This window comes from Sinocyclocheilus rhinocerous, unplaced genomic scaffold (assembly GCF_001515625.1).
Source record: "Sinocyclocheilus rhinocerous isolate Xijiao unplaced genomic scaffold, SAMN03320098_v1.1 scaffold839, whole genome shotgun sequence".
In the NCBI taxonomy this organism is placed as follows: Eukaryota; Metazoa; Chordata; class Actinopteri; order Cypriniformes; family Cyprinidae; genus Sinocyclocheilus; species Sinocyclocheilus rhinocerous.
The window spans coordinates 1267873-1281012 of NW_015652287.1; the positions used below are offsets into that span (position 1 = coordinate 1267873).

Sequence of the window (13140 nt, forward strand, 5' to 3'; positions counted from 1 at the left end):
TACAAAAACAAATGTGTGTGTGTGTGTGTGTGTGTGTGTGTGTGTGTGTGTAAACATAACTATAGTATAAGTATATAGTAAACTAAACTGTAACTATCTTCAAAACTAAGCTGAATATGACAAATGCTTTCTTTAGGGACATTCAGGTAAGTTTTCTTTTAGTCGTAGCTTCATAAAAAATTATTTACATAAGTCTACAGTCTCATCTAGCTAGCTAAACCTGTATGAATATGTGTGAAAATGATTCAGAAATAATAATAATTAATGTAATGTAAAAAATAATGTAAGTTTTAATTTAGAGATGAGGTAGGGCTCGTTGTCGCCTGCATTCATTATAATTAGCTTAATATAAAAACAACAGAATTATATTATATGTTCTCACGTTGATGAAATAAACATGTGTGTTAGTATTTGTACCGAGACTTCGTCCAGGTTAGATGAGACTATGGCGGTCAGAGTAAGCTCTTCCTCAGTCTCTGCCCTCGGGAGAATGTCTGGAGAAAGATCACACACAAACACCCAAACATTTTTGTGCAACAGAACTTTTTGCTGTAGAACAAGACTTGATTTTATTAACGTATTTTCAGAAATAGAAGTCACATTTTTTAAAATCTGAAACGTGCTGCAACTTATATTGCAATGTGACATATAATGGAATTAGCGTCAACCATGCAAAGCTCACACAAATAGGCATGCACACACAGCATATAATTTCTAGTATTAAAATTTAACATTACAATCTATTGATCATCAAAATCTTTTTTTCCCAGCCTCTCAGACATAGTTACATTAGCAGTAAAGATACACTGATTGGAAAACATTACTGCATTTAGATAAAATATTACGTTAAATGGAAGGAGCTGTTTAAAAGCCCAAAAGCTCGCTTAATTTAAAAACAGATCAGGTACTGGTCTGGTATTCAATTTGGCAATTGGCATAAATCTGGGCTTTGCAAGAAGCTTTTAACTGTTAACATCTATTAACATATACAGAGTGCATTTGTTTTCTAAACTCTTTGGGTCATACCTTGGGTTTTGGTAGCCTCGCGAATAACCTTTTGCAGCATTTTCATCTCTGTGTCGACCTCATCATAGTTGACCTCTCGGGCGTCCACTTTAGGTGCAGTGAAGAAGGAGGGGTCAGTGCCCATGTAAGAGCACTGGAGATGCCCGTCAGAGCTCAGAGTCACCACCAACCCCCTCAGTTCCCTGAAAACACAGAACACATTTCAATGCATGCAATGCAAATTTTTTTTTTTTTTTTTCCAAAATCAAGATATTAGCTTAATTTATAGTACTCTATAAAGGAAAGTATATATTTTAGATGCTGATCACTAGTTTTTCCCCTATTTAATTTATTTTTATTTACCCCCGTGATCCTGTGCTTTGGTAAATTATGACCTCATGCATGTCAGATGTTAATTCGCATGTCAGAAACATGCAGTTTAAAATGATTTTAAATATTAAATACAATGTGTCACCTAGCAGCAACAAATTGTTTGACAAATTGTTTTCAATTCCCTTATACTGAACACACAAAAAAAAGTAAAACTTAAGGGAGAAAAAAGAAAAAAAAGTTTTCTTTGCATTCTAAATAGATTTTGTGAATCACTCCATAGTTACTCCAATTATGGGAGTAACCTCAGTTAAACTGTACACATTCAGATATTGCAAACAAACTTAAAGGTTTGATCTATGAATGCAATATAAGAATATAGACTGGATCCAATAAGGTGACATCATTCTCCTCACCCCTCAACCATCAAATTGCAAATGAAAACTTAAAGGGGTCATATGATGCGAAGTTTTCCTTTCTCTTTGGAGTGTTACAAGCTGTTCGTGAATAGATAACATCCCTAAAGTTGCCCAAAGGGATATTCTTTATAAAAGTTAAGACTCGTCCACACCCTCCTAAAACGCCTCGTTTAAACACGCCCCCACATGTCTACGTCACGATGTGGAAAGATTTGCATAACACCGCCAAAATGTTCACACAAAGAAAGAAGGCGTAACTTTATTGTTGCTGCCGCCACCGCCATGTCGTCTCGTCACACGGCATCACAGTATAGTAGGGGCGTAACATTTCCGTCACACGCTAAAAGTATTAACAAATAGCTTTCAGCAGTCCATGAATAACCCCAAAGTCTTTTTACGGATGTGTTAATTATTACTGTAGTAATATATGCAAGTCTATATTACATTTACATTTATAGCATATATATATATATATATATACTCTGGGTTCTTGTCATATTTTATTACCATTTTCTAAACTGTGTCAGAACAAATTCATCTTAATAATGTCAGATAACTTTGATAGAAATGTCTGTAATGGATTACAATCAATCAAATATTATTCAGATGTTAAATTTATGTACACAATTAGATAATACCAATTTAGGTCAATTAATTACCAAGCAATGCTTCATTTTGTTCAGTCTGTGGTGTAAAAAGGCCACATTAGCAATTAAAGAAAAAAACACTTAAGCAAAACATGGTCAAGTCAAAGTGTCTGATTAATTTTTGGTCCCAATTTTTTATCAATTTTACTGGTAGTACACTGTATGAAGTATTTTTGGGTATAATATGTCATGGTTTACTTTATTTTGCTATCCTCACTTAGATAAATTAACTAGTGTCCTGCACCCACTAGTAAAAAAAATATCAAAGATTATATCTGGTGTCTGAATAATTTTGGGTTTGACTGTATGTATATATATATATATATATATTAGGGATGCACCGATACCGATACTGGTATCAGGCCCGATACTGGTCTTCTGTACTCGTACTCGTACTCGCTAAAATGCCCCGATAGCAAACGCCGATACCACACAGCATGTGATAAGCGCCATATTCAAACAAAGAAACACCGACAGCAGAAAGGAGTTAAGGATGTCTACTACGAAGTATATGTATGCAATGAATATAATATTAAACATTCAGTATTAACGTCTGTATAGCTGATGTGCGCGAGCTGATAAGCAAAGCGCGCTGAGTGGATTGAGCGCGCGGCGGCGCAGATGCGCGAGCTTGTCGAGTGAATATATCTTTCTCACAGACATCACTGGAAAGTTTGTAGTTCGGGTACTGGAAAAAGTGGTATCGGTGCATCCCTAATATATATGTAATAAAAAGAAAACAAGTAGGTAGAATAGAGAAAGAACAGAGAAAGCTAGTTTTAGAGGTCTTTTTTAAAGAAAACAAGCAGTTAGAAAACAAATAGATTTAGAACAGAGAGTGCTAGAGTTAGACGGTCAAATAAAGATGGAAGATATGTGTTTTTAGCCATTTCTTGAAGATGGCTAAGGACTCTCGAATTGAGTTCTATATTATGTAAAGGCCTGTTCACAAAAGGACAGTAACTATAAAGACAACGATAAAGATATAGTTCTAACAATCATTCTCAATATTAAAGAATAGCAAAGTCCACACCGCCACTATAATGATATAAAGGCGCAGAGAAACGATTTTGTTGGAATCACTTTCAGAACTATTTTTTTCCAGCTGATGAATGCTAAAAACACTGACACCCACTCAAAATCAATCCTGCTATAACAAGCTCGAGAATTTAAAGCGGCAGACGAGTGTGCACTTAGAATGAGCAGATGATATTGCCTGCTGTAGTGGACGCTTATATAGTTATCGAGCCTTAACATGTTGCATGAATGAAAATGTTCCCCTCATTATTTGGAAGACTGTTGGATATTTCAAAGTGCTTTTAATAATTTTGACAAATAGGCTAACACATTGTATTTCCATGCTTTCCCATAAAAACTGCTGATAGGGGAAAAGGAGAAAATTATGTTTTAAAGCGTTCATGTGAAAACAAGCCGGGAAAAAGACATGATTGAGGATTTGTGAAGAAAATGAGAGATTCTCACTGCATTCCAGTAATTTATTCAAGGCATATGTTCATTAAATCGGGAGAGAAAACCACATGAATACAGGATCTGTTATGTTTTCCCTACTGTTTTACAGCAAAATGCAGACTGCAGACTGAAAGATATTCTTGTGAATATCGAGTTTATGTCACATTAAAATACCAGGCATTACAATATTTTCCTGACAGATAAAAATAGAGCCTGACAGTAAATGTATGGCTTATTGAGTCAAACTGATGGATAAGGAATATTTGTAGAACTACCATTTATTTGAAATGATTTGTTTCAGTCATTTTGAGTGTTCCCCAAACTGCCAACCATAATTTAAAGCAGACTTGTTTGGGAAAAGGTGCATACTGGCATGCATCTAATTTGGATTGCTTCTACTGACAGATGAATTTGCACCAAAATACCATTTGTTTGATTGGACACATGGGATTTAACTCAAAGGTTCAACACTAAAAGATGGAAAGGGATTTCTCCTGCCTTGATAAGCCCATTTGTTAGGCTATTCTAACTATGTATGGTTGCATGGTTAGTTGCATTTTATTATTTATCTTTAATATAGTAAAGTTTGAAAAAGTGAAGGTGTGAGTGGTTATGTGTGTGTGTGTGTGCTAGAGATGTGAACAGAGACAAGCACAGCAGCTCATTTAGGTGGTGCTGACAGATGCTCTTTTAATGTGAGGCCAGTAGAAGAGAGACAGGACGGATAATGGTAGAGTGAGTGACCCGTGCAGGATGGCCAGAGAGACCAGTGCAGTTAAACACTCTCTACAGACGTATCTGTTACCTCTGCATATGAGAACCACTCTAAGCTAACAGTCCCACAAACACAGAATACTTCAAAGAGACATAGCGCACCGCACACACAACCTTGAGAATGATAGCATATACCACACACAACATCTTACATTCAGTCTAACTTCAGATAGACTGGACCGACGGGGTTGTCAGGTGTTTCTATGAAGTATGGAGGTTAAGGAGATTAAGGACAGCCAGGAAAGATTCATTTGGGCAGCGCTCACTTACGGGAAGTTAGCAATGCGTACAGCCACAGGCACACAGGACAGCTGGGCCGCCCACTTCAGCGTCACATCCTGGTACACCAGCAGCATGTTGTTATGGTTACACATCAGGATGTTGGTGGAACCCTCAGAAACTGAAGACAAAGCCAGAGAGAAGACAGCTGAGTATGAAGGAGGAAGTGTGTGTTGAGATGGTCTGTGGTCTCTGGGCCTCACATGGAGAGTCAATGCAGCGGTTAAATGATAGACTGCATCCACTTCCAAACCACCAGAAGACATCCATCTCTCACCTTCCTATAAACCAACACCACTCTCACCAACACACACACACACATACACATCTCCGTTCTGTGGCCAAACACCCAAAATCATCTCTCTCTCTCTACGCAGCAGACAAAGACAACAGTAATTTAACTCATGAGATTGTCTACATGATTGTGTGTGTGTGTGTGTGTGTGTATTTATGTTTCAAACAACTTTGACAGATAATGCATGGAAATGCATATGGAAACATTTCTTAATTGGTATTTTTGTTTTTTTGTTCCAGTAAAAATATCTAGAAATCCTTTCCTATGGACAGTTCAGCCAAAAATGAAAGTTCACTCATCATTTACTCACCCTCATATCATTCCAAACCAATTTAATTCATCCTCGAAAAACAAATGAAGATTTTTTTTAATGTAACCTGAGAGATTTCTGTCTTTCCCGGATCCATGTCTCTGCAGAAGACTTGGATTAAGCTGCCCGATTCATTTGGATTACTTTTTGAAGCATCACAGTTTTGGTGGAATTAACTTTTAATGGAGAGAAAGCAATCTCTCAGGTTTTGTCCAAATTGGTTCTTGATGGGAAAGAACCAATGAAGTTTGTTCTTATGTGTCAAGCAAGTACGGCTGAACTTCTGTTTACCATTTTTGATGTCCGTATTTGACTTACTGTATGCTGATTAGAGTTGCACAATTAAGAGTTAAAAGATTGCAATCTCGATTCAAACACCCATGCGATCTTATCCCTAAATGACAAAGATTCAGCTATGTCTATTATGCCTGTTTCCAATCGCAATGGAGCATGTATTTTGGAGCTTGTATTTTGTCGTTGCTCATATTAATGAATGAAAGTGACAGTGAACACTGTCATTCATTGATATGGACAACTGACTAAACTGACTGTTTAAAAAAAAAAAAAAAAAGCATTTATCACTGAATCATTAATTCAAGAGATTCATTCACAAACGTGGGTTCAGCCAATAACAAAACAAGTCTTCTGACTCCTTCATTTATTGTTTGTTGTTTTTTTCTTCAGAATCATGGGATAAAAGCCTAAATTAAATCTGTTTATCATATAAAGTGCTTTGATCTCTTCTTTCACATCATTCATATGGATATCTTTTATGATGTCTTCATGTACTTTTTGAAGCTTAAAAATGTTGGTCACATGGACTTTCAATGGAGAAATAGAAATTGTTCATGTTTAAAAAAAATATATTAATTTGCATTTTGAAAATGAAAAATAAGTCTTTGGAATGACATAAGGTAAATAAATGATACATTTATGATAAATGGTAAATAAATGAATTTTTGATGACAAGGACAAATTTTCTTGACAAGCACAGCTGTGTAAGATATTAAAGGGGTCATATGATGTGATTTCAATTTTTCCTTTCTCTTTGGAGTGTTACAAGCTCTTGGTGCATAAAGAAGATCTGTAAAGTTGCAAAGACTAAAGTCTCAAATCCAAAGAGATATTCTTTATAAAAGTTAAGATTCAGCCACGCCTACCTAAAACGGCTCGTTCTAACACGCCCCAACATACCTACGTCGCTCTGTGGGAAGATTTGCATAACGCAGCCCAAATGTTAACGCAAAGAAAGAAGGCGTAACTTTAATTCTCGCTGTAATATTGAAAAGTGAAAAGTGAAAAAGTGAAAAGTGACGTGACATGTGGCCAAGTATACAAATCCCAAGCCGTTTCATGTTGACGTCAACATGAAACACTAGCAAAATAGCAGTTTCCCCAGTAACGGCTGTACACAAAGCAGCACTGCGCTCACAAACGCTGCTTTATCAGGCATTACAGGCATGATGAAATGAAAATGAGACCAATCGGACCAATCACCGCAGATTAGCGTCACGCAAAGGAGGGGTTTGGAAAAATGAATCGTTGAGCGAATCGTTTGGGAGTCCTTGAGCAAATAAGGTAAAAATAAATGCATATTATAAGACAATGAAAGTGTTTTTTGACCTTGCATGCATGTCAACCTGTTGTTGGGGACTCTCAAAACCAAAATATGATCCTTTCATAACCCATAATAGGGGCACTTTAAATTTCAAGCATACATTTTTCTTACTCCATTGGCAAATAGTTTTTCTTGCTTTAAGCATAAACAGGAGGTTTCCATGTGCTATAGAAGTCTAAACAGCACAGCATGAAGTATGGGTCACCTGATCCGTAGGGCAAGAAACAGCTGGGGTTGAACTCCAATTTCTTCATGAAGCGGATCTGACCATTATCCTTGAGACCAAAAAAATTTCTCTCCCCCAGCACAAAGATGGAGGACATCACTGAAGATGTGTTGGGAACACAGATATCTAAAGCCTCTTCTCCTAACACCAGTGTCCAGTCAGCCTGAGGACAAACATACACACAGTCATTTCCAAAGGCAAATATTCACACTGGAAACAGTAGCACTTTCAATCTTCAGGAAACGCACCGTCAGTCTCTTCCCTGAGCTCTTGCTCTGCTGATCAGAGTCTTGTCTGGTGTCTGCATCTGTGGCTACAGCCAGTGTCTCATACCTGCGTTTAAAGAGATGTTAATTGCACCAATTATCAAAAAAACAGAGACATTGGAGATTGCTCAATGCTTCAATATTCACTTCACCAGAACACTGATGCACTGAAGGTTTCTTCACAAGCAGTCATAGATTAGTTTTTCATGACCATTTCCCATGACTTTTACCTTGACCTTTTCAACAGAAAAGATCAATCATACAAAAGTGTCTAATTGTGACACAATCTGTTGAAATTATATTCAAATAATTGTTTTTGTAATTAATTATTTACTTTTAAACCATTATTATTACTTTTTTTTTAATTCAGACATGTCCAAGAAATAGGGTGACCATACGGGCCATTTTTACAGGACGCACCCTTGCCAGGATTTCTATATTGCCTAAAATATCCAGGTTTTGGCTGTTAGCACTGTGCAGATCGATCATTGTATGACATTATTTCACAATAGCTATAGAGAGAAGAGCAGACGGCTCCTTATGCTTTCAAATCGCTCTCGCAGTACTTTGGTGTCATACAATGATCGGTTCGCAGCTTCAAGTCGAACGAACGAACACATGCGCGTATTTGCATCGCTTTGATCATTCTCACCTTCTCACGTGCGATGCGCCATGATTGGTCGATTATGTACAATACCTGCATGTTATTGGTCAAACTACTTTGGATGTTTTAGGCAATATAAAAATCATGGCCAGGACGTGTCCCGTATAAATGGCACATATGGCCACCCTACCAAGGATTTGCTGAAGGGTTGTAAAGGTTGAAAAACCTTATATAAAACAAACGTAAAACAAAACCATTCATATAATATTTAGTTTGACCCCCTGAAGTGGATGATGGACCTCCTCGATGGAGTTTCTAGGTCAATTTAGTACCCTATTCTTGGAAAGTGTTTCGTTTCAAAAGAACAAGAAAATCCTGTTTTGAATTTGCAATATGACCCCAAATTTCTACTGAATTCCTCTAGGAATGTTGGGTGGGTTTGGGCAAACGTTTATAGCAATGAGACACAGCAGTGATTATTCAGCTTTGAGAGCATGTTCGGTACTGGCGTTTAGAGTGTGCATGTTGTGTGTGTGTGTGTGTGTGTGTGTGTGCGCACATGTCTGTAACAGATCAAACGCTGTATTCAGAAATCACTGACAGTCCTCCAAAACTATCAGCAGGTCATGAGGAGTATTATAGGAACCAAAGCCTCTGCTGTCTCACCTCAGCTCAGATCTCCATTTTCAACAGCTTTAGCCAGATTGTGAAGAAAGATCATATTTCCTTCTTAAAGGTTTGCCTAAAATGAAAACTCTATCATCATTTTACCCATATGTCGTTCCAAACCCATAAGACTTTCATTCATCTTCAACACACAACTGAAGATATTTTTAATGAAACCTGAGAGATTTCTGTACCTCCAATGAAAGTCCATGCACCCAAAACTTTGTTGTTCAAAAAGTTCAAAAGAACATTGTAAACATAATCCATATGTCTGAAGAGACACGATCACTTGATATAATGAACAGATTTAATTTAACAATTTTTCAAATATAACACTGCACAACGTGTGATATGTTGTCATGTGTCAAGCTCAAATTATTTTATTAAAAGTTATGTTATCAGTTTAATTCAGTCAAATTAATTATTAGTTTAATTAAGTATCTATAACCAAATACACTGCATACAACCTGTTGGGAGTTTCTGTTAAAGATGTTTTTTTGTTGAAAAATGACTTCTAAAGACTAATTTACATTATTTAAAACACATAACATTAAGATATTTCTTTAACATATCAATACTACAATTAATCATATTTAATCGTGAAGATTTGAGTATGTAAATAAGTAGGATGAACTTGAAACCGTCATCCAAAGCTATTTCCTGTTTTATTGTGCTATCTTACCTTCGCTCCCTTACGGATACCAAATGTGTCTGTAAATGAAACATGACCCATATCGTTTGCCACAAATGAGAACAGCAACACAGCAAAAATAAACAGTGTTGATCAATCAATGGAAATTTCATTCGGATGTAAAAACATTCCCTTATCATGTCTGTAAGGATATGCTGGAAATAGTGTTACACCTAACCTACCATTGCTTTAGGAAACATATTTCTAATATACTCCTGCACTTATTTTAAACATGCAGACCGAGTATGTGTTTGGCGATGTGTCTCGTAAAGTCATATTCTAAGATATGACCAAGGAATAATAAAAAAGTAAATGTATAGAATACCCACATATCCTGTACGTTCAATGAGAATGAGTCTATGTGTGAAAGGATATGGCCAGTGACTATATGGACAATTGGTCAGGGAGCGAATTGGACTCACCTGTAGCACTCCACCTGCCGGGTGGAAGAGACCGTGATGAAGGAGTCAGTGCGGATGCAGTAGCTCAGAGGGCCGGGCAACAGGAAGCCAGGCAGGAAGCGACCAAAAGCATATGTTTCCTGCTCAAAAAACATCAGCATCCCATCCATGGACTGGATACAGATGAAATGATGACCTGCACAACAGCACAGGAAATATTCCGTTGAGACAACAGAACAGAAGGACATATTCAATAGTATTATGCAGCTATAAAAACATGAACCCAGATTTTCACGCCAATGTTAAATAGTTGCATTTATTATTTTGAATCACTAAAGTCTAAACACTTTTTCCACCTCCTAACTAATATAGAGTAGGTTGCTCTGGTTCTGAATAATGTAGCAACTGAATTAATGCAGATTGTGCGCTAATTTTATTTGTCTGCATTCTGCAATGGCTTCGAAGCAGCTCATCAAATCAGAATTTAGAGTCAGATCTGTCCTTTTAATAATAAGAAATAAACATCTAAGAGAATAGCCACGGCCCAAGCTAACATAAAATCAGTGCTTATTTGTCTACTGTGCTTGTCAAATGTTTTCTGGGTTGTTCTGGGGCCAGCTGCATAAACTTAGCCTCTATATTAAGACAGTGCCTTAAGTACTAGCAGTTAGCCAATAAGAAATCCATCATTTTTGGATTTAACTTAGACTAATCTATGCTTTTATGTAACTGAAAGTGTTACATTTCTAAATATTGTGAGATGCTGCTTTTAAGGTTAAGCATCAGAACTTCAACTAGACAGTGACCAGGAATCAATAGAACAATAAATGTATTTTATCAGACCTCTCTGCTGTGATCATCACTGCATGTGCATTATGTTCAATGACTGAAGTTGAAAAATAAAATTGATGATGAATAACATGCATAAATGAAAGGAAAAAGTCCTGGTATGTCTACTCTAGAACTTAATGAATACCACGGCGTGTTACATTTCTAAATATTGTGAGATGCTGCTTTTAGGTTAAGCATCAGAACTTCAACTAGACAGTGACCAGGAATCAATAGAACAATAAATGTCTTTTATCAGACCTCTCTGCTGTGATCATCACTGCATGTGCATTATGTTCAATGACTGAAGTTGAAAAATAAAATTGATGATGAATAACATGCATAAATGAAAGGAAAAAGTCCTGGTATGTCTACTCTAGAACTTAATGAATACCACGGTATTTCAACTGCTCTTTCATGTGGCATATCCTTTAGAAACAAAACAAATTAGCAATGATAAAAAGAAATTAAAAAGCAAATAATCTAGGCTGATGCATACAGTATACTTATATATCTCAACATTCTAGAAGAACCATGGTATAAGCTACTATATCAGGTATTATTAGAATGGAACTTTGACACATACAGCCCCAAAGCTTCCTGTAGTGTTTCAAGAAGTTAGTTCTATCATATTAAAAGTATTTTGTAGTGAAACCTGGCAACAGTCATCTGGCTGTTGTCTAAAATATCCCATCATACACTGTGATAGTTCTGTGAAATCTGTCAACTCCGAGCAAATCAGGGCAGAAATCTGGGCAAAAGTTGTGTAGTGTATTCCAGACTTAAGCAACCCACGGAATAATCCACTTCCTTTAGATGTCTAAAAGCTTAATCACTTACAATATAACAGCAACTATACAGTACAACTAACACTGAAGATAATTCTGTTGTTAATTGTTTTATAATATTTGAGCAATGACTTTTTATGAACTTATCAATTATTTACAAATGATAAAAACTATTATTTTTCTTAAAGGAGCCATTATAAGATTCCATTAAAGGAATCAGAAGTGACAGTTTCTTTCTGTCTCACTGCATTTGTTGCTCATAACATCACAATCAGCAAACATAGTATAAAGAGAGAACATAACAGATTTATAATCATAATAAACGTAGTAGCTTTATAATTTGGTATATGTGTGTTTGGAATTAGGCACATAATAAAGACTATAGAAGACCTGTGCTGCACTTACAAAATAGGACTTGAAGCTGTATCAGTGAAATGAATAACTCTTAGAAAATTAATTTTCTGAATAAACACCTGATTTGTATGATTTCTTTTTTTCTAGAGATACATATCATAAATTAAATAAATACATGAACAAAAGCAAGAGGAGGGTAACAGAGAATTTAGAGGAAACAAATGTTGGTTTCTAGTGGTTGAAAAGTTTTTTGTTTGTTTGTTGTTGTTGTTGTTTTTCTTTTCCAAAGAATATGGGATTTGTGCCTTTATTGCTTAAAAAAAAATAATAGGGTACCAACTGTATCCTATTCATGGAAAGTGCCATACAAATGTGATTTGTGCTGATAATTGGTATATGTGGCAGATTGATAAATAAGCTGATTATGATTTTGTAGAGACGTGTTTGAGTTGGTAGTGATGATTGCTGCGATGTGAATGGCTGAAACACAGCACATGTGACACTTACGAGACAAACTTGCCCATGTCCACTTGAATGATGGGGTCAGGCAACTGAACCTCCAGCAGCTGGGCGTCAGCTTCCGTCGGCTCCTCTGGTTTAGCAGGGTGTGGTGAGAAGATGCGTAACATCCCCATAAAACTGCCCACTACAATCTTATCTGGTTTAGAGAATGAGACAGAGAGCGAATGTAAACAGTCTGGTTCAACATCACAGTATACTGAATGTTATGCCCTGCATCTAATTCTTGTCATTTGGACTTTCTTTACAGATAAGGAATAAAGCTGAACTTTATTGCCATTGGAGCATCCTTATGCAAACCGTATGTAGCTCCGCCCCTTTTTAGCACTGCGCTTGTATTTCCTCAGTGTGAAGGTAAGGTCGTACGAATTTATTAATGAACCACTCGTTTTAAAATCTTCCCGGTCTACTGACATTTGTTATGAAATCCACTTAGTGTGACTTTAGTGTGTTCACTGGATTGTACTGCTGTTTAACATGCCAAATGTTCAGTTAAAGGGGTCATATGACGTTGCTAAAAAAGAACATTATTTTGTATATTTGGTGTAATGAAATGTGTTTATGCGGTTTAAGGTTCAAAAAACATTATTTTCCACATCGATTTTTACAAAGCTCATCGGTCTGAAAAGCGAGGTGTACGCTGATTGGCC

The 13140-nt window shown here is 36.5% G+C and overlaps 1 protein-coding gene across 1 annotated transcript in view; it reads right to left on the bottom strand.

Moving 5' to 3' along the window:
• The window catches only part of bbs9 (Bardet-Biedl syndrome 9), a 119922-nt gene that overhangs the window by 101981 nt on the left and 4801 nt on the right, over positions 1–13140 (bottom strand). The window contains exons 3-10 of the mRNA XM_016520246.1: positions 12479–12629; positions 11224–11258; positions 10023–10197; positions 7622–7706; positions 7353–7536; positions 4916–5045; positions 1027–1208; positions 418–494 (exon numbers count right to left, since the gene is read on the bottom strand). Coding sequence (XP_016375732.1) covers positions 418–494; positions 1027–1208; positions 4916–5045; positions 7353–7536; positions 7622–7706; positions 10023–10197; positions 11224–11258; positions 12479–12629 — 1019 coding nt within the window. The remainder of the gene's footprint in view (positions 1–417; positions 495–1026; positions 1209–4915; positions 5046–7352; positions 7537–7621; positions 7707–10022; positions 10198–11223; positions 11259–12478; positions 12630–13140) is intronic.